Here is a 22,824-nt window from a genome sequence, read left to right as displayed (position 1 = left end):
AGTAGAAAGTGATTTGGAAGTCAGAAAGACTGAGAGACAAATCCCACTCAGTGCTGCCACTTCCTAGTTTGGGCAACCTGAGTCTGTCTGATTAAAAAAAAAAATGCCCCTACCCTGCAGAGGTCTTGAGAATTAGGTACTATGTAGTAAAGCATGCAATGTCGGTACTAAGCCCCCATCTGTGATTAACTTTTAGAAACAGCAAATGGGTTGATTCATGAGGATGCAGAGCAAGAGTAAAGTGATGAAGTATAGGCAGTTCTGGTGATTTGTTTATTCCTCATAAACACTCGTTTCTACAGTACAACTCAGAGAATACACGGAGGCACACGGCTATAATTTCCACCACAGTCTGCTGTTGAGGAGACATTCAGTGTGAGGATAAGGGGCTGGGAGTGGGCTGGGCGTGTCTGGGTCACAGGATAATTGGGGGGCCTCCATGATGAACTACATAGGGATCCTATCGGTCAAGATCTGACCTCCCAGGCCTGATGGCCAAGCTCATGGTGGAAGAGTAAACAGTGGACCAAATGCAGGGAGCCAAATTCTCTTTTGGTTCACTGCAGTCCTAGAATGGGTCCAATTCTACCCAAACCCCAAGGGGTTGAGGTGGGTCTGACCTCCTAGTCCACTAGGAAGGGGCTGTGTCAGCCCAAGCCATCCCTAAGGATTCAATTACTCCGTGATAGGGCCTGAAATGGGCCAGGGATGTCTGCCCTTCACCCTGGAGTAACTAACAAGTACAAGTCCTAAAGTGACTCTTTACATCAGTGTCTTGACTATCCCCAAAAGGGATCCTGTCCCGTCTAAGAAAGGAGAGGCACAAATAGGGCATAGATTAGCTGCTGGAACTCAGGTAAGGAAGACAGCTTATAAAGTCAAGGGACAGGGAAACAGCACTCTTACCAAACCCTTCACAGGGGGAATAAGCAGACACAAATAGCAGTCTGGTAAGACAAAGGGGGGGGCCTGGAGCCATGAAGTTGACCAGCAGCAAATGGGGAGGCGGTGGGAGGACACGCAGAAAAGCTCTGGCTGTGGCTTTCACAGGACTGCTGAACTGCCTAAGCCACCCCTGCCTCTCTCCCTGTTTCTCCGGGGGGGGGGGGGGGGGCACAAAGCACTAGCCCTAATTTGGGGCTGGGATCAACTGCCCCAAATACAGGCGGAACGAAGAGGCTCTGCCCCACTTGGCAGGAAATCAAGGAGAGGCAGGTCTGCACTGGGCAACCCAAGGTGTTAGGGACACAGAATACCAACAAGTGAGAGAAGGAAAGAGAACTGGTCACCCTGCTGTGGGCAGCGGGGCTCAAGTCCTCAGAATTCTGTGATGGAATCCCTGCCTGGCGGGTGTGGGGGCGTCCCAAGGCTTCTGCTCTCTGCGGGCATCCTCATGTCCTCTCACAGCCGGTACATCTGTTCACCTTGAGTGAGTAACGGGGCCTTTGCTTTACCCAGTACTTGTCAGCTGGCGCACGACGCCCCGTCAGGCAGTGAGATTTCTGGCGGACTTGGAGGCGCTCTGGGCCCGCTGCACGACTGCGGAACACTTCTCACGCCGCAGCAGCTTGTTGTTCTCAAACAGGCCTTCGTTGCGAGGTATTCCATGCGAACCATCGGGGAAAGTCAGCAGGCCTTGGAGGGGGACAGAGAAAATTCGGGATGGACGAGGGCGTTAGTGACTCAGGGAGCGGCCTGATGCCAAGCCGTGAGGAGGACTCACAGGTCTGCTCTGGAGCGCAGTCCGCGGGCTCGATGAATAGGAGTGAGGGCCCGGTCACTCTGGATCGCTGGACACCCATAAAAGCATTACAGCTGACAAGGTGTACCTCGCACGTATGATGCTCCCCCCAGTCACCCGTCCTGGTGGGCTATGACTTACCAAAACCATCCACTCTGCCATTTTTAAATTCCCCTTCAAATGTCATGTTGTCATGTCGAATGAAGACTCCAACGCCGTTAAACTTGCCCTGGGCGAACTCCCCCTCGTACCTGCAGAAACATGACACGTTAGCCTTTAGAGGGGTAGTGGGCAGTCCAGGTTAACTGCATGAAGCAGCTACCAATAAGTGTTGTTTATTTATTTATTTTGAGAGAGAGAGAGAGAGAGAATGAGCAAGGGTGGGACAGAGAGAGGGAGAAAGACAATTCTCAAGCAGGCTCCATGCTGTCAGTGTGGAGCCCGCTGTGGGACCCAATCTCATGAACCATGAGATCATGACCTGAGCCAAAACCAAGAGTCAGACACTCAACCAGCTGAGCCACCCAGGCGCCCAGTAAGTGTTCCTTATTAATGCCAAGGAGCAAGCTCCACCCTGCCCCCACTCGCCCCACTCCCAACCGGCAGAGACGGGCCAGAGAGCAAGTGTGATGTGAGGCTCTAATTTCAAGGAGATAACAGAAGAGAATGGCAGTGGGGTGGAAGGTCGCTCAGCGACGCGCCATTTCAAATTTTAGATCTATTTATAAAGTAACTAATAAAAGAACTGCTTCCTCCTTGTCTGTTTTCAGAGGACCTGGGACATCTCAGGTCTGACCAGCTATTTATCACTATCAAAGCTGAGAAAGGAATGACCCAGTACTCGCCTTGAGCCATCTGAGAAGGTCAGTACCCCGAAGCCATTGAAGAGCCCATTCTCAAAATGACCCAGGTAGGTGCCGCCATCTGCAAACATCAGTTGACCAAAACCATGTCTGCGGCCTGAGCAAAGAGAAAGACAGTCGTCAGGTTGGGATGGGGCAGCTTCAGGGACCCCCCTCGCTGCCTAACATCTCTTGCCTTTTGTCACCCCACCCACAAAGGAAAGAAGAGAAGCAGTGACGCTGGCAGGGCAGAGAGCCACTACCCAGAGTCAGGCAGGAAAATCTGGCTCCCTGGACCTTCCCATCTTGTCACAAATATCAGATTGGCAGCAGGTCTCTGTAGGTATGAATGATAAGAGGCCCTCTACTGTGTGTCACACACTCTTCTGAGCTCTTTGTGCTTATCATCTTATCTAATCCTCACGGCGTTAGGAGGTGGGCACAGTACTATTATTGTTCCCATTTCACAGATGCAGAAACCAAGGCTAGGGAGAAGCCAAATCGCTTACTCGAGATCACAGAGCAGTTAAGTAGCAGAGCAAGAGAGCAAATGCGGCAGGCATCCTGGCCGGAGAGCCCTCGACACCTACTTATGCTGCCCTCTGAGGAAAACAAGTGCCCCTCTGCACCTCGAAGCCAGGGGGCCAACCTACCAGCCAGACTGGCGACGCTGGTTTGGGCTTGGTCAGGTCAGCAGGGCTGTGCTTACCCACTGACCTGACCAGAAAACAGCAAGATGCTGGAGGAGTAATCCTGTCCTCTAACAGAGTACGACGGAGCCCTTCTGGGGGACAGAGGGTGGCCGCTCTAAATGGCTGGAGCCGAGGGGACAGCAGGTGCTGGGGAGGCAGGGGAGAGGCACGGGGGTGTACTGAGACAAGGTCACACCCAGTTGCACAGTTTCTCCTCTCAAGGCTCAAGGATTCATCAGCTTCAGGGATCTAGCGTGAAAAGACGTGGGTGCGTGTCTGGAAACAGCCTGAATGTCTCTTCACTGACTGTGGGAAGTGAAGGCTCCTCTCCTCAGGGTGGTTCCTGGCTTGATGGGACTGGACCCACGAGGCTTTTAAGTGGCCAGACTGTGTTTCTCAGGCTCTGAAGAATTTCACCATTCCTATGAATAGTTACTTCCGAATGTAATGAGCTGTCACAGGAAATTCAAGGCAATGGATGTCATTTGCTCTCAAGCGTCTGTGCTAATTTCTAGATCTTCCTTAACTTTTTAAGATGCACTAGAACCAAGTCATTACAATCAATTCTGCACTTTCTAATTTATGGGCACTTAAAATAATTCATTGTACTCTGCCTGGTACATAAGCATTTATAAAAACAATTCCCACATAATAACATTAAAGGGTAAAAGGATACTAAAACACTTTATATTCAGAACTGGAAAGATTTAACTCGTTGCTGGAGACTGGGCAAACAACAGCATTTTCTAATTCCTTTACTTAAGACTAAAATCAAATAAAGGAAAGGCGCTCTTCAGATTAAATCCTGGACTTAGACATGAAGACTCATCCAGCTGGCTTCTATAGCTTTATTTGTTTGTCCTTTAGTCATATGAAGTATTCATCACTTGACCCCTAGGGGCCCTCTCACCTTCCTTCCACTCGCCACGATATTCCTCCCCACTAGAGTAGGTGAAGGAACCTTTTGTGAGGGTCATGATGCCAGCTTATGGAAGAAAAGTATGAAAACTGCAAGGAACAAGCAGAGGAGAATCGGGGTCACAGGATGGCTGGAGGAAAGGCCAGCAAAGCAATTTTACAGATATATTCTATATACTTACCAGCCTGGTAAGTATATAGATATTACCGTAGATACATTTAACAAATATACCCACCTCTCCAAACCCCACCCGCAACCATCCCCTCTGTTCAAGCAGTCTTATCCTCCTACTGATCTTAAAAGTTATCAGCCAGAGGGCACCTGGGTGGCTCAGTCAGTTAAGCCTCTGACTTCGGCTCAGGTCATGATCTCGCAGTTCATGAGTTAGAGCTTCACGTCGGGCTCTGTGCTGACAGCTCAGAGCCTGGAGCCTGCTTCGGATTCTGTGTCTCCCTCTCCCTCTCTGACCCTCCCGTGCTCTCTCTGTCAGGAACTGAATAAACATAAAAAAAAAAAAAAAATTAAAAAAAAAAGTTATCAGCCAGTTCCAATTTTCTATGACCTGGGATAGAAACTGAGGATTAATCTACAAATATTAGCTTGATACCTACTAGGTAATAGGTGTTTAGTTGATGTATCAAATATAGTCTCTTCCCTCAATGAGTTTGCAATCTAGGTGCTAAGGCTAATAACTGAACCACTGAACAAGACGAGAGATCATGTAATTAAGCATCAGACTGGATGGCAGAGATGAACAAAGACAAGATGGCATGGACCACAAACAAGCAGCGAAGAGGGCAAAGGGCAGCTGCAGATAGAGAAAAGCTGGGCAATGAACGCACAAGGAGCAATGATGCCTGTATGTTCGGTGGAAAAATATTAATGTGGGTTTTACTGCAGTTGAAGGTTTATTTAAGGAGTAACAGGAAACAAGTTTGTCTTAGGTACTCAGCCGAAATCTGAAATCTGAAAAAAACCTTTCAGATTTCATCCAAACGCCCTCATTTTATAGATGGAGACACAGAAGCCCAGAGAAGTTATAAGCCAGTCTGTGCTCTGGAACAAGTGCCCTGGCTTCCCCTGACTGCTGCTGGTTCTTTCTCTCTTGTATTGCATGCTCTGCTTTCAGGGCCAGGCTACCTTAAGGAGACCTTTGAAAGCTAGGCAGAAGAGTCCACAGCTAATAAGACAGGGGAAAGGGGAAGGTTCTGGGGGTTTGTGAACAGGGATGTTAATATGAAAGCGGTGCTCATGGAAAATGAATGTGGCAGCGGGAAGCAGGATGCTTTGGAGCAGCAAAAGCCTACAGCCAGAAAAGCTTGCAAGGCGGGAGATGTGCTAATTCAGTAGACTGTGAACATGAGCACAAATTACTCCCCCTCTGCTCATGCCCTTGTGATGTGACATGGCAGCACCTCCATTAACAGGCAGTTTGTTCCTCCACGCACTGGGTCTGGGTGGGTTCTATGACTTGCTCTGGCTAATGGAACGCGGACAAACGTGATACAGCAGAGGTCTGCAAAGCGCCTATACACTGGGCTTGCCTTCTCACTGCACTTGGAACTGTTCTGCCCCCATGTGGACAAGTCCGGGCTAGCCGGCCGGTGACAAGGGGTCACGTGGAGCTGTTGTACCAATTGACCACAGATGCAGGGTGAGCTCGGGCATGACCAGCGGAGCTGCTCTCGAGCCCAGCTCCAAATTAATGACCCACAGAATCACGGACTAAATACATGGTTGTTATTTTAAGCCATGGTGTGTTATTACCCAGAAAAAGCTAACTGATACACCCAGGTACAAGATCATAAGACCTGAACTAAGGGGATAACAGCATAATGGGAGCAGAAGGAAGGAATAACTAGGACAGTGAGGCTGGCTAGGTATGGCTTCACAGGTGTAGTAAAAGAATGCTTGTATTCGATTCAAAGATATCCAATAAGAAGGGGGTTAAGGCAAACCATAAGAGACTCTTAAACACAGAGAACAAACCGAGGGTTGCTGGAGGGGTGCTAGGTGGGGGATGGGCTAAATGGGTGATGAGCATTAAAGAGAGCACTTGTTGGGATGAGCACTAGGTGTTATATGTAAGTGATGAATCACTAAATTCTACTCCTGAAATCATTATTACACTCTGTGTTAACTAACTTGGATTTAAACAAAATTTAAAAATTAAAAAAAAAAAAGAAGGGGGTTAAGATAACCCAAAATATCATTAAATGCATAGACAAACAGAATCATCTGACATATTTTTTAAAAATGCAATCCCTAGTCCTTTTATAATTTCCTAGGTCTTTTTACTCACCTCATCTTTTCCAGATCTAAGCAATAAAACATTTTTGCAAGTGACTGTGACAATGCAGAGTCCTAGGCCCACAACCAGATCTACTGAGTCAGATTTTGTAAGTTAGAGCCTGGGAATCTGCAGTTTCAACAAGCACATCGTTAGACCGTTAAACATTTGAAAGCATGGGAACTACTACTCCAATAAACAGCTATCCTATGTGCGAAAGTTCCCTGACCTAGAAATCATCATTGAAAGGTCCCCTGTTATTAACAGTGAAGCTAGAGTCTGACCCTCAAGCATCTGATTGAGTTACGACAGGACAAGTGCACCCCTTCTTCACAACATGGGGGCCAGACCTGGAGGACCAAACAGGAGTGAGATTTTAAATCCCTACAGGCCTGGCGCCAATGGCTAGCTTCTTTCAAGTCCCAGAAAAGCTCAAATCACACACAACATTAAGGGTTGTATTGCTGTCTCCATTATGGAACATCAAGATGGGGTCGCCAAAAGTAGGTTCCACAGTACAAGAGGGATCTGGCATGTTTGATACTAAAATGCTTTAAATGTTCAACTTGGAGGGGCACCTGAGTAGCTCAGTTGGTTAAGCGTCTGACTTTGGCTCAGGTCATGATCTCGCGGTTTGTGACTTTGAGCCTTGCATTGGGCTCTGTGCTGACAGCTCAGAGTCTGGAGCCTGCTTCGGATTCTGTGTCTCCCTCTCTCTCTCTGCCCCTCCCCTGCTCATGCTCTGTCTCTGTCTCTCTCTCTCTCTTTCTCTCTCTCTCAAAAAATAAACATTAAAGAAATTTTTTTGAAGATAAAAAATAAAAAAACAAACCAAAAACCAGACACCTAAACTCACACATTCACATCGACTGTAATGGAAATTTCTTTAAAGTCTCAGTATAAAAATGCTACCAACGTGATTCAAATAACATTTTGGAAAAAAAAAATCAGCCAATGTTGACTAATGAGGTGAAAACTCTAAGGTGAGGAAAAGTAAACTACAATTGCCACTCGTGTATTCTTTATCACCACCCTACGGGATATTTTAATTTTGGCCTCTGTCATGGTGCTTTTTGATACAGATGCCGCAAGCCCAGAAATGCTGTGATGTGCAAACAGCTGGGCCTGAACAGAGTGGGGCTCAGTGACATCTTCTGGGCCCTGGCCCTGTCTCAAAGCTCGCGTTTCTTCCCAGCTATGAGGACAGATGAGTTTTGAGAATCCCTTGCTCTCACCCAAACATGGAGCCGCATTTGTTTCTACCTCCTTAATGAGGCCAGCTTCGGAAGCTCTTCCAGTGATGTCTGGGAGCCCCTTCCACAGCGTCCCCAGGGATTTTCTCGCTGTTGCGGCGACTTGGGAGCTCCATGGCCAGGGTCTCTCACACAGCAGAAGATATCCCGAGACAGGGGCCATTTTCTTCGTGTGTTAAAGCCCCTCAAAACCTCTGGGGCTATCTTCTCTGAGAGATGACGCTGGTTCCTGGTGTGCCATCTCTGTCCCATCAACGTTCCACAAGGTCAGCATCCAATTTCAGGTCCACAAGCCTCTTGTTGTCAGCCCGGCATCAGTGTGCCTGGGGTAGAGGCCAGCATGACTGTGCTGCAAATACAACATTAATGAGAGGAAGAGAAGCAGTTTCCCACTGAAACTGCCAGAGGAAAACTTTCCAGTCCAGACAGGCTTTGATAACTACAGGCCGTCTTCAGCTCTTCCCAGAACTAGTGAGGTCAGCACGCTGAAAACGTAGCTTATGGCACAAAGCTGAAATATTTCATTCCTTCAAAACAAGTCAGAATCTTAAGGGCCACATCTTATAATAAATCTTATAACTAAACCACCGTTCCAAAACATAAAACACAAAATCATTATTCAGGCAGTAAGATGATAAGATAAAGGCATTTCCTTTTGATGTTTGGCAGCTGTTAACTTGTCTTCACTCAGAGGTCTGGAAGGAGTTCTTGTGGTGTCATGTGAGGAGTCAGTTTGACTGCCCAATGGCTCATGGGGAGAGAGAATCCCAAGCCAGCTCTGCGCTGACAGCACAGATCCCGGCGCGGAGCTCAAACCCACGAACTGGGAGATCATGACCTGAGCCAAAGTCAGATGCCTAACTGACTGAGCCATCCAGATGCCCCTATTTTTTTTTTTTTTTAATTTTAAGTAGGCTCCATGCCCAACGTGGGGCTTGAACTCAAGACCCTGAGATTAAGAGTTGCATGCTCTACCAACCGAGCCAGCCAGGCACCCCTGTTTGCTTTTTCTCAAGGCTACATGAAATTTCCACATAGTGGCATCCCACTCCTTTCAGATGGACCAGTAGAAGGTCCCTGAAAGAAAGTGAACAGTGTTTCTCCAGTTTGAAGAGTATCTTTGGACAAAGTATTAGCCGGCCACTCAAACTGTAAACTTTGCCACTCTTTTGGTATGCTGTTAGCTCTTAGGGAATAAAATTTTCCAGTGAAACTTGAGATCATCCTCTACCCAATGGGACAGGTTGTATTTTCCAAAGACGTTTGCAATCATATCTCCTGTATTACACGTTCTACAACTTGACCTTGCCACTGTTCCATGATAAAGATGGAATGTAACTCTTCTTCTCTGAATCTGGGCAGGCTTATGAATGCTTCAACTGACAGAACACGATGGAAGCAATGGTGTGTTCTAAGGTCAGATCAGAAAAGGTGATGCATCGGGCGCCTGGGTGGCTCAATGGGTTAAGCGTCTGACTCTTGTTCGTAGCTCACGTCAAGATCTCATGGTTTGTGGGATCAAGCCCTGAGTCGGGCTCTGCACAGACAGTTTGGAGCCTGCTTGGGATTCTCTCTCTCCCTCTCCCCCAATTTGTGCACGCTCACTCTCTCTCTCAAAATAAATAAAACTTAAGAAAAGAAAGAAAGAAAGAAAGAAAGAAAGAAAGAAAGAAAGAAAGAAAGAAAAGGTGATACATCTACCCTCTTGCTCAATGGGACACTTATGCTTAGAGACCCGAGCCACCACATGAGAAGTCTGACTACCTGGAGGCTAATGTGCTGCGAGGAAGCTAAGCCACAAAGAGCCACGTGTTGGTGCTCTAGTTGGCTGTTCTCAACTTTGAATCAGCCCAGCCCAGGCGCCAGCTGTGAGCAAAGGAGCCTTCAGATGATTCTAGCTCCCGGCCATTAAGTCAGCGTCCCATCTAAGGCATCATGGAGCAGAAGGAGGTCATCCCCATGATGCCCTGTACAAATTCCTGACTCACAGAACCTGTGAGCATCATATGGTTGTTTTAAGCAGCTAGATTTGGGGTAATATATTATATGGCTATATAGTAAGTGGAACATCATCTCTCCACGTAACCCTGCCACCATCATCTGTCATTTGTTTTTCAAAAATACATTTTCATTCCTTTTTTTACCTAGGGAGACAGAGCAAACTCCCTTCAACAGCTGGTCAAGATGACGCCCATCCCCAAGAACATAATCAGAAGTGCTAATTAAGGAAACACATGTAGACTCTATGGCCTCAGGCCATGGTTGAACACATTTGACTAGAAACTTCTACCTAGTCCAAATAATTGATACTGTCACCACCTGGGACAGTGTCGGGATCATTTAAAACTTCTGTAACTAGCCATGCTAAGTAATAGTCACTTTGCACATCCAACGACCCAAAAAGAAATCATGGTCATTGAGACAAATCTAGTTCAATACAGTATAGCCAGTGCTAATGAAGACTGAAAACCCAACACTTTAATAAGCATGTAAACCATTATTTGTGTCAGTTACCATAAAAAAGTCTTTTTAAAGAGAACAGGTGGCCTAGGAGTTTAGGCTTCAGCTATGCATATGGAATCTAGTCACAAAAGCAAGAAGATTCATGCCTCTAAACAGATACCCACCCTTTCTGCTCTTTTGATAGATGGGTTGCAAAGGATCAATCCAAACATTTATCTAAAAGAAAAGAACTATTTTGTCCCTGAAATGAATACACGATTGGTCTGCACAACAGACTACCTCCCTGCTATCTTTACTTTCTCTTGACCCTGACATTTCCAAATAGAACTTGGAGACAGGAATGTAACTTTTATTTGTATTCCATTTGTCTTTTTTCAGATTTTAGAAATCAAACTTGTTAAAAAAATACTTATGCATTCACAATAACTTGTGTCCAAATTCAGAGGATTAAAAACTAACTAACTAACTAACATAAAAAGGAACAGATTTTCAGTTTAAGAATACTGTTTTGAGGCAGCCAGCTTTTCCCACATATACCTTTACATGGTTCCTCCAAAGCCTCCCCAGAGTATGAACGTCTTGTCAAAGTTTTCTTAATTATAAAGGAAGCAGTCTTAGGCTTTCAGAATCCTAAAGAAAAGAAGAGGAAGAGCTTGATGAACAAAACTTAGGCTTGTAAGAAACCTAGAACAAAAAGTCAAACATTCTTTTTTAAATGTTTTAAATGAGCTTGAAAAAACTGTTTTTTTCTTATAAGTCTGCAAGTCTTTTTACTATAAATCTCCCTTGAACTCGAGAAGTAAAAAAAAAAAAAAATTAATAAAAATGTGTTGCTACTAGATAAAGGTCTTATTTCGGAAGACCGGTGTGGCGATTAGTTGGAGAAGAAAGTGGGAAGAACTGAAGATAGTAAAAAACGAAACAAAACAAAACAAAACAACCTGGGGGTGATAGGGACGGCCACGATACTATTCTGTTTTATGGAAAAGAAAATGCCTGGACCGGTTTTTAATAAAGCCGAGTTACGCCCGCGGATATCTAAGCAGTTTGGAGGTGCCACCCAGCAGGGGTGCCACCATGAATTGAGGCATCTCATTCCCCAAGCCTCGTTGTGTGGGACGTCTCTCCACCAGAATGTGAGAGGCGGACCCAGGGCAAACAAAGCCCTAGACCCAACTAACAACACTTCCTAGCCGATTTCCCACCCCGTTCTTGCATCCCAGCACCGATCCTTCCCTCTACCCGAGCTCTGCTCTCCCGCCTGGGCCAGGTCTCTGCTCACACTGGTCTGCCACCCACTCCGGACGCAGCCCCCACCCACCCGCTAAGCCGGGTACCGTGGGCTCTCTCGGACCTCGGCCCCAGCGGTAGAGACTGGAGGTCTGGGTTTGGCACCCTATGGACCCCACCCTCTGGTCAGCGCGTCCTGGGTGGAGTCACGATCCCCAGCCGGTTATCTCGGGATGGTCTTCTCAGTCCCTTCCTCACCGACCACATTCTCCTGGCCCCCTCCCTCCTGCGCTGCCAGCCAACCTGAGCTCCGCCTTTCGGGATGACAGTCACGCCCCGACGCGGGGATCCAGCTGCCGGGACCGCCGCTCCGCCGGGATCGCCCCTGCCACCTGCCTCTCCACCACCTCCACCAGCGCCTGCCCCACTTGACGCCGCCATCCCCGGCGGCCGCACTGGGCGCAATTCCCGCTGCCCATTGGCTGTTACCTAGGCAACCAGGAGCAACGCCACTCTCCATTGGTCCGGCTCGAACTCTGCGCCATCTTTGTGCGGGGCGAAGTGTCTCTGGATCTCTGGACAAACATCCGAGAGAGGGGTGGGGCTGAACCCATGATCCCACCTTGGCCACCCTGGTGAAGACCTCAGGTCTTACCTACCCAGAGACAGCCTAGCCGAAATGTCACACACACAACAAAACAAAACAAAACCTGAGTCAGAAGCAACAGTGACCACCCTCTCAAGAGGCTCCGATCCTGTGCGGACCTTCAGAGTTGTAAATGGCCCCTCCCTGGAGTTTAAGGGCAGAACCCAAATCTGGCTTTTGAGGTTCAGTTTTGTAAATGGTAACATGCTAGACTAGGCAACTGCAGTTGAATGAGCTTCAACCCTGTGCCAGCATTGTAATATCGGGACACTTCTGCATTCATTCGTTGTTAGGATTTGTGTTGTCATTACTCAGATCTTTTGTATTTAAAATATAGTGTTGGGGTGTCTGGGTGGCTCAGTCCTTAAGCTCAGACTCTTGATTTCGGCTTCAGGTCAGGATCTCAGACGATGAGATGGAGTCCCGCCTGTGACTCTGCGCTGAGAGCACGGATCCTGCTTGGAATTCTCCCCCCACCCCCCGGCTCTCTCTCTGTGCCCCCACCCTCAAAAAATAAATAAACATTAAAAAAAAAATAAGTATAGTGTCAATATTGGAGCAAATCCTCCAAATACCGTGCACACCAATCCGTTTATCCGTATACAGTATTTATTTACTGAACAAAGTGAATGCAGCTAGAAAAGACACAGATCGTTGCCCTCCTGGAACTTACCGCCTCCATGTGGAGAAGAAAAGATTCATGTACATGTAAAATTCAAGATTATATTTAATTATTAAAAGAAGGCAAACGCATGAAGAGAATAAGCAAACTGCTTCTCTGAATTGGGGTTTTCCTCATCTGTGGAATAGAAAATGAAAATGATAATAATAATGATAAAGACTCCCCAGGACTTGTATGACAGTACAGTGTATAAGTGCTCAATAAACACCATTTTTACATTATTTTAAAAGACTTGGATTCTGTGTTCAAATCCCATGCCTGCCACCAAGTGTGTGGGGCTTCAAACAAGTTATGAAGCTCTCCAGCCTGTAAAATGAGATTGGACTAGCAGACCTATAAGATTCAACCAGCTCTAACATTCAATGGTTAAACATGCTAAACTGTGTGGTAATGAATATAGATATAATTAGTTGTTGAGAGAATGGAGTGTCAGGAAAATAGATCTTATTACATTGAAGTATATATATCAAAATTTGATGAAATAAGGATGGATTGTGGTTAAACTATGGAGAAAAATTAGGGGGAAGATATGTTTTGCAAAATGTAGTGTTTTGAATAGGAAAATTCATAGATACACAAAGTAGAATAGAGGTTACCAGGAACTAGAGGAGGAGGGAGTTACTGTTCAATGGATATGGAGTTTTTGTTGGGATGATGAAAAAGTTTTGGGTATAGGCAGTGGTGATGGTTACACAACATTGTGAATGTATTTAATGTTAACGAACTGTACATTTGTGAAATGGTTAAAATGATAAATATTATGCATATTTTACTGCAATGAAAATGTTTTCTTTTCAAGAGACCTCATGATCAGGGGAGAGGAGCAAAGGGAGAGAGAGAGAGACGGAGAGAGAGAGAGAGAGAGAGAGAGAGAGAGAGAGAGAATCCTAAGCAGGTTCCAAGCTCATCTCAGAGCTTGATTTGGGGCTTGATTCCATGACCTTGGGATCATGGCCTGAGCAGAAATCAAGAATCCGATGCTCAACTGACCGAGCCACCCAGACGTCCCAAAAATGTAGTTTCTTTTTTTCCCCCCAAAAAATGTAGTTTCTTGATCAGAGCAGTGACACAAGGAAACCAGTGTTGTTGTTGTTTTTAATCTTTTAGCTCAGTCTCCTCATTTTTCCTGTTTATTTATTTTTGAGAGAGAGAGAATGGGGGAGGGGCAGAAAGAGAGGGAGACAGAGGATCCGAAGTGTGCTCTGTGCTGACAGCAGAGAGCCCTATGCAGGGCTTGAACTCATAAACCGTGAGACCCTGACCTGGGCTGAAGTTGGATGCTTAACCAACTGAGCCACCCGGGAGCCCTAAGGAAACCAGTGTTTTAAGAAAATTAATCTGGTAGTGATACTCAGAGATAATCAGAGAGATTGGAAACAGAGAAACAAATTCATAAGCTATTTTAATAATATAGCTAAGACATCTTGAGAGTCTCAAAAGTAATGTGGCATCCATGAAAATGGACAGAAAGGGGGTTCATATGAGACACATCCCATAGAGATATTTAATAAGAAGCAATATAGTGTTAAAAGCATTGAGTTGGTGTGCCTGGGTTTGGATCCAGCTCTGCCACAGACCAGCTGCATACATTACTCAGTTTCTAACATCATAGGAGCTGTAATGCCAGTTACATGTAGTCCATTTACATCCATGGAATATACAAAAAATAATGCCTGGCACGTGCGTAGCATTTGGTGAGCGCTAGCTCTTCATAGGTAATAGGGAATGTATTGATCCCCCCTCCTTTTTTTTCAGTAAAAGGAAAATCAAGTTCTAAGGGGTAGATTCAGAAATAAATTCTGAGAGTTTTCCATAGAGAAGACCCAGAATTCAAAGGAGAACTCTAAATCTTGCAGCTTTCCTTGACAATTTGAAGCTTAGGGGCTAAATGAGATCAATACCAAGAGATCATCTCTGTGACTATGATCCCTCGGCAAGTACAAGGGCAAGTACTACTGAATCATTTGATATCTGTATCGGGAAGGGAAATATATGTCTTGTAACTGAAAGGGGAAACTGTATGGACCTTTGCCTAAAATGGGTTACATGCCAAAAAAAACATTAAGACATTGTCATACATGTAATTAAATAATAAGTTGTTTCGGGGTGGCTGTGTGGCTTACTTGGTTGAGCATTTGACTCTTGGTTTTGGCTCAGGTCACAATCTCAAGGTTCGTGGGTTTGAGCCCCACATCAGGGGCTGAGCTGGCAGTGTGGAGCCTGCTTGGGATTCTCTCACTCCTCTCTCTGCCCCTTCCCCACCTCAAAATAAATAAATAAACTTAATAAAACAAAAAAACAAAAACAAAATAAACAATAAGTTGTTTTGATTCAGTACTTTTACTAGCTGTGGCAATAATTTGATTCAAGAAAGAATGATTATGAAATATTGGTTACTATTTGGCTGGTCATCTCTTGTGAAAACCCATAGTCTAGTCTGCTGGTTATTTTAAGCACAAAACAAAAACAGCATCAACAATAAAAAAGCTACCATTTGTTGAGTGTACTAACCACTATGCTAAGTGTTTTACATACCTTCTCTTAATTTTTATTTAATTGAGGAAGGGATAATTCCCATTTTACAGATGAGAAAACACATTCTTAAGTGTTCAGATGGGGTTCAAACTCAAATGACTCTCATTCTCTTTTTTCTCTTTTCCTCCAGTAATATAATTACATTATTCCTTCATAGCACACACCCCCTTTAAGGCCTTTGCTGAAGGCCTACCCCCAAATCGTTGAACTTCTATTATGGAGTTTTCAGTTTTCATTGTTGGCTCCTTTTCTGCTGCCTCAGAGGGCTGTGTGTCTTCAGCTTGATCTTCCTTCTCTTTTCCACTACTAAAAATATACTGAGTCCCTATTGTGTCTAGACACTGAGGTTTTACAGCGGTGAATAAAACAGTCATGGACTTTTGCCTCATGGAACTTTTTAGTCTAAGACCATATCTTCCATCAATTAACAAATAAGCATTAAGCATCCGGGCCAGACACTGTGTAAATTGCATTAGGGCTGTGATTTTTTTTTTTTTTTAACGTTTATTTATTTTTGAGACCGAGAGAGACAGAGCATGAACGGGGGAGGGTCACAGAGAGAGGGAGACACAGAATCTGAAACAGGCTCCAGGCTCTGAGCTGTCAGCACAGAGCCCGACGCGGGGCTCGAACCCACGGACCGTGAGATCATGACCTGAGCCGGAGTCGGACGCTTAACCGACCGAGCCACCCAGGCGCCCCAGGGCTGTGATTTTTAAAAACCTTTTTATTTAGGCAGATTAGGTATTTTTCTTTGCTTCATTTTTGTCTCGCTAGCACTTTAGAACATAGTAGGTACTCAATAAATATTTTATGAATGAGTGCATAATTGAATGAATGCAGATACAAAGACTAGATCTCTCCAGTTTCACAGCTGGTTGGTTCATAGCAGGCACTCAACAAATGACTGATTAGGTAGGCTACTTTATTGAAAGCTCCCAGAGACAGGTCAGCAACAGGAAGCTAGGGGCGGGGCGGGGCTGGTAAGAGCAAGGGGCGTGTCTGACCTGGGTCTGGCTTCTGGAGCATGCGCGGTCTTCATCGACGGTGACGGGCGAAAAATGCGGAGGGCACGATTACGTAGACAGTGGTTCTGATTGGCTACCGTTCGCGCGCGAGGGGTCGTGCCTACGCGTCGCCAAGTAAACAGGCTAGGTAGGGGCGGGGCCGGCAAGGCGCCGCGACCTGGTTGGTCAGGCGGGGGTTGGGGGTGTCTCCGATTGGTCCCTGCCCGGGGCTCAGCTGTGTGGAGCGCACCGGGACCCGGAGCCGGCGGCCTGAGGGATGGACGAAACGAGCCCACTGGTGTCCCCCGAGCGGGCCCAACCTCCAGACTACACCTTCCCGTCCGGCTCGGGCGCTCACTTTCCGCAGGTGCCGGGGGGCGCGGTCCGAGTGGCGGCGGCGGCCGGCCCGGCCCCCTCTCCGCCGGGCTCGCCAGGCCACGACCGGGAGCGGCAGCCACTGCTGGATCGGGCTCGGGGCGCGGCGGCCCAGGGCCAGACCCAAACCGTGGCGGCGCAGGCCCAAGCCCTGGCCGCTCAGGCGGCGGCGGCGGCGCACGCCGCGCAGGCCCACCGCGAGCGGAATGAGTTTCCGGAGGACCCTGAGTTCGAGACGGTGGTGCGGCAGGCGGAGCTGGCCATCGAACGCTGCATCTTCCCCGAGCGCATCTACCAGGGCTCCAGCGGAAGCTACTTCGTCAAGGACCCTCAGGGGGTGAGAGCGGGGTGGGGGCTGCCGCCGCTGCCTTCGGGGAGGGTGGGCCTGTCCGGGGGAATTAGCAGCTTCGCACAGCCACGGGGAAAAGGGGGGTTGAAAGGCTGCAAAAGGGAGAAACTTCACAGTGCAGAGCCCCTTGGCAAGATTTTGGAATGCCACTGAGGACTGGAGATGGAGAAGCTCTGCGGAATGAAGAAATAAATCAGAACCTATTTGGTGGGGGAGGAGTGAGCGGAGAATGAAAAGAGAAATTGACCAGATACAGGCGAGGGGCCCAGCGGTGTGGTGGGACAATCGGCTTCTCGACAGAGACGCGCGGGGAGATGCTGCTTTCTAGTAGGTTCCTTAGCTTTAAACTACAGAGACTGCTATTCGGCCATTGTCCTACAGATTTGAGCTTTGGTCTATTTTCTCTTTTTGGACTGAACCAGCGTTGTCCATTGTACTACAGATTTGAGATTTGGGCCCATTTCCTTTTTTTGGACCGAACCAGCGTTGTCGCTGTTTATTGAGAAGGACGGGTGACCCATCAGGGCCTCTGAGGGTTCAGTTCCAGCCTTCTGTGTCGTGGGGATGTCTACCACTGCCCCAGGCCTCTTACTGGCAAACGTCGGTGATGAAGTGGGTGGACTTACCAGTTTCATCTGCCTTGATTATTGCTCACTTCTGGGAAATTGTTCAAATTCTTTTTCATGTCTTCTCAGTAAAGAATGTGGAGTTTTAGAAACACAGGACTACCTGCTACATTTTACTTTCATTTCTCTCCTAGGACTATCAGCAGTTCGCTTTTTAGCTAAGGCAAAGTGTTTGCTGGCCTTTATTTTGTCCCCTGCATGTGTATAAATAGGGGGATGGGGATGAGATGGGTTGGGATGGGACATGGGGTGACCAGGGCAGCTGAGCGGTGACCTTTATTCTTTTTTTTTTTTTAATTTTTTTTTTTTTAACGTTTTATTTATTTTTGAGACAGGGAGAGACAGAGCATGAACAGGGGAGGGTCAGAGAGAGGGAGACACAGAATCGGAAACAGGCTCCAGGCTCTGAGCAGTCAGCACAGAGCCCGACGCGGGGCTCGAACTCACGAACTGCGAGATCATGACCTGAGCCGAAGTCAGCTGCTTAATCGACTGAGCCACCCAGGCGCCCCTGACCTTTATTCTTTTGATAGCTGCAGAAGAATTTAAGGCATTTATATAAGACCAGAGGGATCAGTGGAATATCAGTGGGTCAAAAAGTGTTAACTTTTCCCTGTCAGAGTTCTTGGATAGATCAGAATGGTTTCTTGGAAAAATGTATTATTGTTATTAAAATGATGATTGTCAAATCTCCCACAGATTTTCCCTGCATCTCTCCTGTGTGAACTCTTTACATGGCTGGCGTGCTGTTCTGATAGGAGTGCCGAGTGGCCAGGATGGACTGACTTGTAGCTCTTGGTTAGGTTCATTTAATGATCTGGTCATTCTTCCAGATGTTGTCCCTGAATTATCAAGAACCAGAAAGCAATATACCATCAACTCAGTTACCATAAACTGAGCTGGGGAAAAGGTGGGGAAAACTTTGAGAATAGTAAGTCTTTGCAAGTCCCTCAAGTAAGGGGAGGAGTGAGTTAAACTGAAAGCTCAAAGGGGAACCATTACTTCTAGAAAAAAAGTGGGTCTCCTGAGGTCTAAATGCTAACAAGATGCTTTCATCTTTTATATAAGTGGTTTTTATTTTTTGTTTATTTTACTTTTTCTTTTCTTTTTTTTAGCTCGTTGGCCGATGTAAGGAGGAGCTGAGTATCTTTGATAGGTATAGGAGCAGTAGGAAGGTTTTTATTTTTCTTTCATGACATTGTTACAGTTTTTTTGGAAGTGTGTCAGGTCAGCTGAGAAGTGACCTGGTGCTCTCAGATGGGAGTAATAAGATCTTTCACTTCTCCCTGGCAGGTAAAGTATTACCGCCTCTGTGCATGGGCCACGGAGAATAACAGACTGTGGGTATGTTTCTTGGTGATTTGCAGGATCCCAAGGTCTAAAATTTCCTGGCCACTGTCCTTTTGTAGAGAGGAAGTCAAAACACATATGCCCTGGCAAAACTTATTAATATAACCATCTTAGTCCCACTGAGTAAAATATGGTTCAGAGCAGAGGATCACTTCCTCAACGCTGTGGCGGGTCAGGTTAGGGACCACAGACTCACTGTAGTTGTTCATGTGGTCTTTGGCCCTGTTCCAAATTAGTTTATTTTATTGAACAAATACATAGGTAGCACTTACTATATGCTAGATACTATTTTAAATGCTTTACAAATAATAATTCACTTAGTACTTATAACACCTTTGAAGGTAGGTACTATTATTATTATTCCGACAGGTGACACTGAGACACACAGTATAACTAATTTTCTTCGGGTCCTAACAGCTAGTGAGTGGGAGGCAGGATTCAGGCCTACTGAGTCCAGAATTCATGCTCCTAACCTCTATGCTGTGCTGCCTCGAAGTCAGTCATCTGAATTTTTGGTTTCTTTTTGTTTACCATATTGGCTAGGATTAAATTGGGCTATGTGTGACAAAATTTAAAACAACAATGCCTTGAATAAAAGTACGCCTAACTCTCATAGAAGGAGTCTATAGGCTGCTTAGGGCTGGCATGGCAATATGAACAATGTGCCTCCTTCCATCCAGCTGATGGGCCATCCCTAGAATGTGGCTTCCACTACATAATCTAAGATGGCTACTCAGACTGCAGACAACTGGTCTGTTTTTCAGCCAGTTGGAAGGAAAGGACGAGGGAGAGTATGCCCTCTTCCTTCAAGACGTTTCATAGAAGTTGCACCAGACTCTTTTTACATCCCATTGTCCAGAACTTAACTGCAGTAGTGGCTGGGAAGTATAGTCTTTATTTTGCCCCACTAAAAATCAGGAGTCCTATGTCCAAGGAAGAAGGGGGAACAGAGTTTGGGGAAACCAGCTGTTTCTGCCAGAGCTGCTTTTGGAGCTAGAGAGACTAGAAGGTTCTTGGAGATAATAACCCTGATTCCCTTTCCCAATTTAGGATGGTTTCTCCCTCAGGGCGAGCAAATGGGGACCTAGAACAGTAAGATGGAAAAGGCTAGATCAGAAGGCCTGATAGAGAACGCTCATATTACCCTCCTCACTTGTATTATTGTGCTTCTGGTCTTAAGCTCAATCACCTATGAAAATATTTTTAAAGCTTTTTTTATTTTGCGAGGCTAGTAATATTAGATGTTCATATTCCAAGAATCATAGAATAGCATGTGATTCACGAGTTTACTAAGAAGATTAAATGCGATATCCCACATGAAAGCCCCTGGCGTGGTTCCTGTTGCTTAGCAGGGGTTCAGAGTGTTTTGGTTTTTATTAAGTTGTATGCCCACTGACCCCTGGATTAGGCTTTGTTGGACACATGGCATTGAATAAAGCAAAAGTAGCATAATTTTGAGAAGATTTTATGACCACTGAGAATAGTAATTTATTAGCTAACGCTAATTTGTATTTGCTTCAGAATTTTACAGATACTGATCACATGTGCTAGGACCTAGGCCTTGTATCAGTAATATTCAATCTTTTAAACAAACTTATCGACCAAGAGTTTGTCATAAAATGATACAGGTTTTTCTTTTTTCATTTTTCAAATATAAAATTATGTTATAATATTGAATGTGCTTCTTCCAACTACCTGTGCCGTCCCAAGAAATTCTGATGTCCTTACACGTGGTTGAGAGTAACACTGATAGCCTGATAAAGAATAAAGATCTCAAACAGAATAATTATTGTTTTTTACCTAAATGTTAAGAGGCAGTCAAGTTTGTATGTCATCTTTAGATGTAGTTCCTGAGATTTTTTTTTTAATGTTTATTTTTGAGAGAGACAGACAGAGCACGAGTTGGGGAGGGGTGGAGAGGGAGGGAGACACTGAATCTGAAGCAGGCTCCAGGCTGTGAGCTGTCAGCACAGAGCCGGACGTGAGGCTAGAACTCGTGAACCGGGAAATCATGACCTGAGCTGAAGTCAGATGCTCAACTGACTGAGCCACCCAGGCGCCCCTGAGGTTTTGAAGCATCATTACTGTCTGTTCTAGGGACCTGTCCCAGACCACAAGTTGTAATGGATGAGGAAGGTTGGGTCAATGGCAGTGGATAGGAAAATAAATACAGGCTAAATCTCTTCTATTGCCTTCTATTTGGATCCCATCTTCTTTTAGGGTCTCATACATTTAGAGTAGCCCATCCCTCTCTTTTCTGAGAGTTAGCATGTAAATAAGGCTTCTTTGCCTAAATAGCCAAGTCAGGCAGTGCTATTTCTATCCTACTGCTAATACAGAATGCAGCAGTTCTCAGAGTGGGGCCAAAGGACCTATAGGAATCCTATTAGATGTCCACAGGTCAAAATTATTTTTAATACAATTTTAAGACTATTTGCCATTTTCATTCTCACTTCTGTGATATTGAAACAGACTGAATATTAAGGAAGATGTAAGAATACAGTGGCCTTTTATTAAGCCAGACACTAGAGAGATTTGCAAAAATGTAAAACAGTGCCTGCCTTCTCACTAAAAATTGTTTCTGAAAATAGTTATTTTTCATAAAAACATATCACTTAGGTTAACATGTAACAGGTCTATTTTTATTATTAAGTTGAATTAACAGTCATAACATTTCAGTTTTAATTTCTAATACAGCAAATGTAGATTTTACATTACCCCCAAAAGTTTTGGGAGTCTTTACTAATTTTTAAGAGTTTAGAGGGATCTTGAGACCAAAATTGTTTGAGAACCATCAGCTTCATGTTTAACAAATTAAACAAAAACTTTTAAAAGTTGTGTCTGTATATTTCACCGTGCAACAGTGAGTGATATGCTTAAACTATCTTTTCTTTTTTTTAATGTTTATTTATTTTTGAGACAGAGACAACACGAACAGGGGAGGGGCAGAGAGAGAGGGAGACACAGAATCCGAAGCGGGCTCCAGGCTCTGAGCTGTTAGCACAGAGCTTGACGCAGGGCTGGAACTCATCAACTGTAAGATCATGACCTGAGCCGAAGTCAGATGCTCAACTGACTGAGCCACCCAGGCGCCCCAAAACTATCTTAAATGTTAGCACAGTATAATACCCTCCTTTTTAGGGCTGCTGGACAGATGGGAGAAACCTGTGAGTTCCAGGTCTCTTAGTATTTGTTGTGGGTTCTGACACTAGCCGGTGAGTGGTCTCTTCCTTTGCAGTTCTGTTTTTATCCCTAGCTTCACTGACTGCTATTGCTTAAACTACCTGTACCTCACCCTCTTTATTAAAGAGGGTTAGTAAGGGGATGTTAAGGAAAGCCTTTTTAAAAATAATGGCATCGGGGTGCCTGGGTGGCTCAGTCAGTTAAGTATCTGACTTTGGCTCAGGTCATGATCTCAGTTCGTGAGTTCGAGCCCCGCGTCAGGCTCTGTGCTGACAGCTCAGAGCCTGGAGCCTGCTCCGGATTCTGTGTCTCCCTCTCTCTCTCTCTGCCCCTCCCCTGCTAGTACTCTGTCTCTCTCTCTCTCAAAAATAAGTAAAACATCAAAAAAATATATATTGGCATCAGGGGCTCCTGGGTGGCTGAGTTGGTTGAGCATCCCCGACTCTTGATTTTGGCTCAGGTCATGATCCCAAGGTCGTGGAATCAAGCCCCGCATCAGGCTCTGTGCTGAGCGTGTATCCTGGTTAAGATTCTCTCTCTCCCCCCACCTCTGCCCCTCTCCTGCTCGCTCTCTCTCTCTCTCTCTCTCTCTGTCTTTCTAAAGTAAGATAAGATAAAATTACAATAAAATAAAATGAAAT

General features: G+C 45.6%; 2 protein-coding genes across 9 annotated transcripts in view; one reads left to right on the top strand and one right to left on the bottom strand.

Annotated features, from left to right (window-relative positions):
• Positions 1-259: 259 nt before the first annotated feature.
• Positions 260-11,878, bottom strand: MORN4 (MORN repeat containing 4). Of its 8 annotated transcripts, XM_060641866.3 has the most exons (8): positions 11,734-11,870; positions 10,738-10,830; positions 7,748-8,086; positions 4,516-4,687; positions 4,186-4,283; positions 2,587-2,701; positions 1,883-1,992; positions 260-1,635 (listed from the first exon to the last, which is right to left on the bottom strand). In XM_060641866.3, the coding sequence occupies exons 5-8, from the start codon at positions 4,250-4,252 to the stop codon at positions 1,487-1,489; spliced, it is 441 nt and encodes a 146-aa protein (XP_060497849.1). In that variant the 5' UTR covers positions 4,253-4,283; positions 4,516-4,687; positions 7,748-8,086; positions 10,738-10,830; positions 11,734-11,870; the 3' UTR covers positions 260-1,486. The 8 variants fall into 8 exon arrangements, with proteins under 8 accessions (XP_060497849.1, XP_060497853.1, XP_060497852.1 ...); XM_060641870.3 differs by lacking the exons at positions 4,516-4,687; positions 7,748-8,086 and adding an exon at positions 10,365-10,416; XM_060641869.3 differs by lacking the exon at positions 4,516-4,687 and having other exon boundaries at positions 7,720-8,086.
• Positions 11,879-16,513: 4,635 nt separating this feature from the next.
• The window catches only part of PI4K2A (phosphatidylinositol 4-kinase type 2 alpha), a 33,002-nt gene continuing 26,691 nt past the window's right edge, over positions 16,514-22,824 (top strand). Inside the window, exon 1 of the mRNA XM_060641835.3 lies at positions 16,514-17,012. Coding sequence (XP_060497818.1) covers positions 16,578-17,012 — 435 coding nt within the window. The 5' untranslated portion in view covers positions 16,514-16,577. The remainder of the gene's footprint in view (positions 17,013-22,824) is intronic.

The sequence above is a fragment of the Panthera onca genome, chromosome D2, assembly GCF_046562875.1.
Source record: "Panthera onca isolate mPanOnc1 chromosome D2, mPanOnc1 haplotype 2, whole genome shotgun sequence".
Taxonomy (NCBI): domain Eukaryota; kingdom Metazoa; phylum Chordata; class Mammalia; order Carnivora; family Felidae; genus Panthera; species Panthera onca.
Note: the sequence above shows the minus strand (reverse complement) of the source record. Positions and strands in the feature narration are given on the sequence as shown.

Bases quoted from the DNA above. Each gene is read 5' to 3' on its own strand.
- MORN4 (XM_060641863.3), bottom strand. From the start codon at position 7,900: ATGGCCCCTGTCTCGGGATATCTTCTGCTGTGTGAGAGACCCTGGCCA. The intron at 2,702-7,719 runs GTGAGAGCAAGG...CTCTTTGCTCAG, and splicing joins AAATGCGGCTCCATGTTTGG to GCCGCAGACATGGTTTTGGT. The intron at 1,636-1,882 runs GTAAGTCATAGC...TCCCCCTCCAAG, and splicing joins TGGCAGAGTGGATGGTTTTG to GCCTGCTGACTTTCCCCGAT.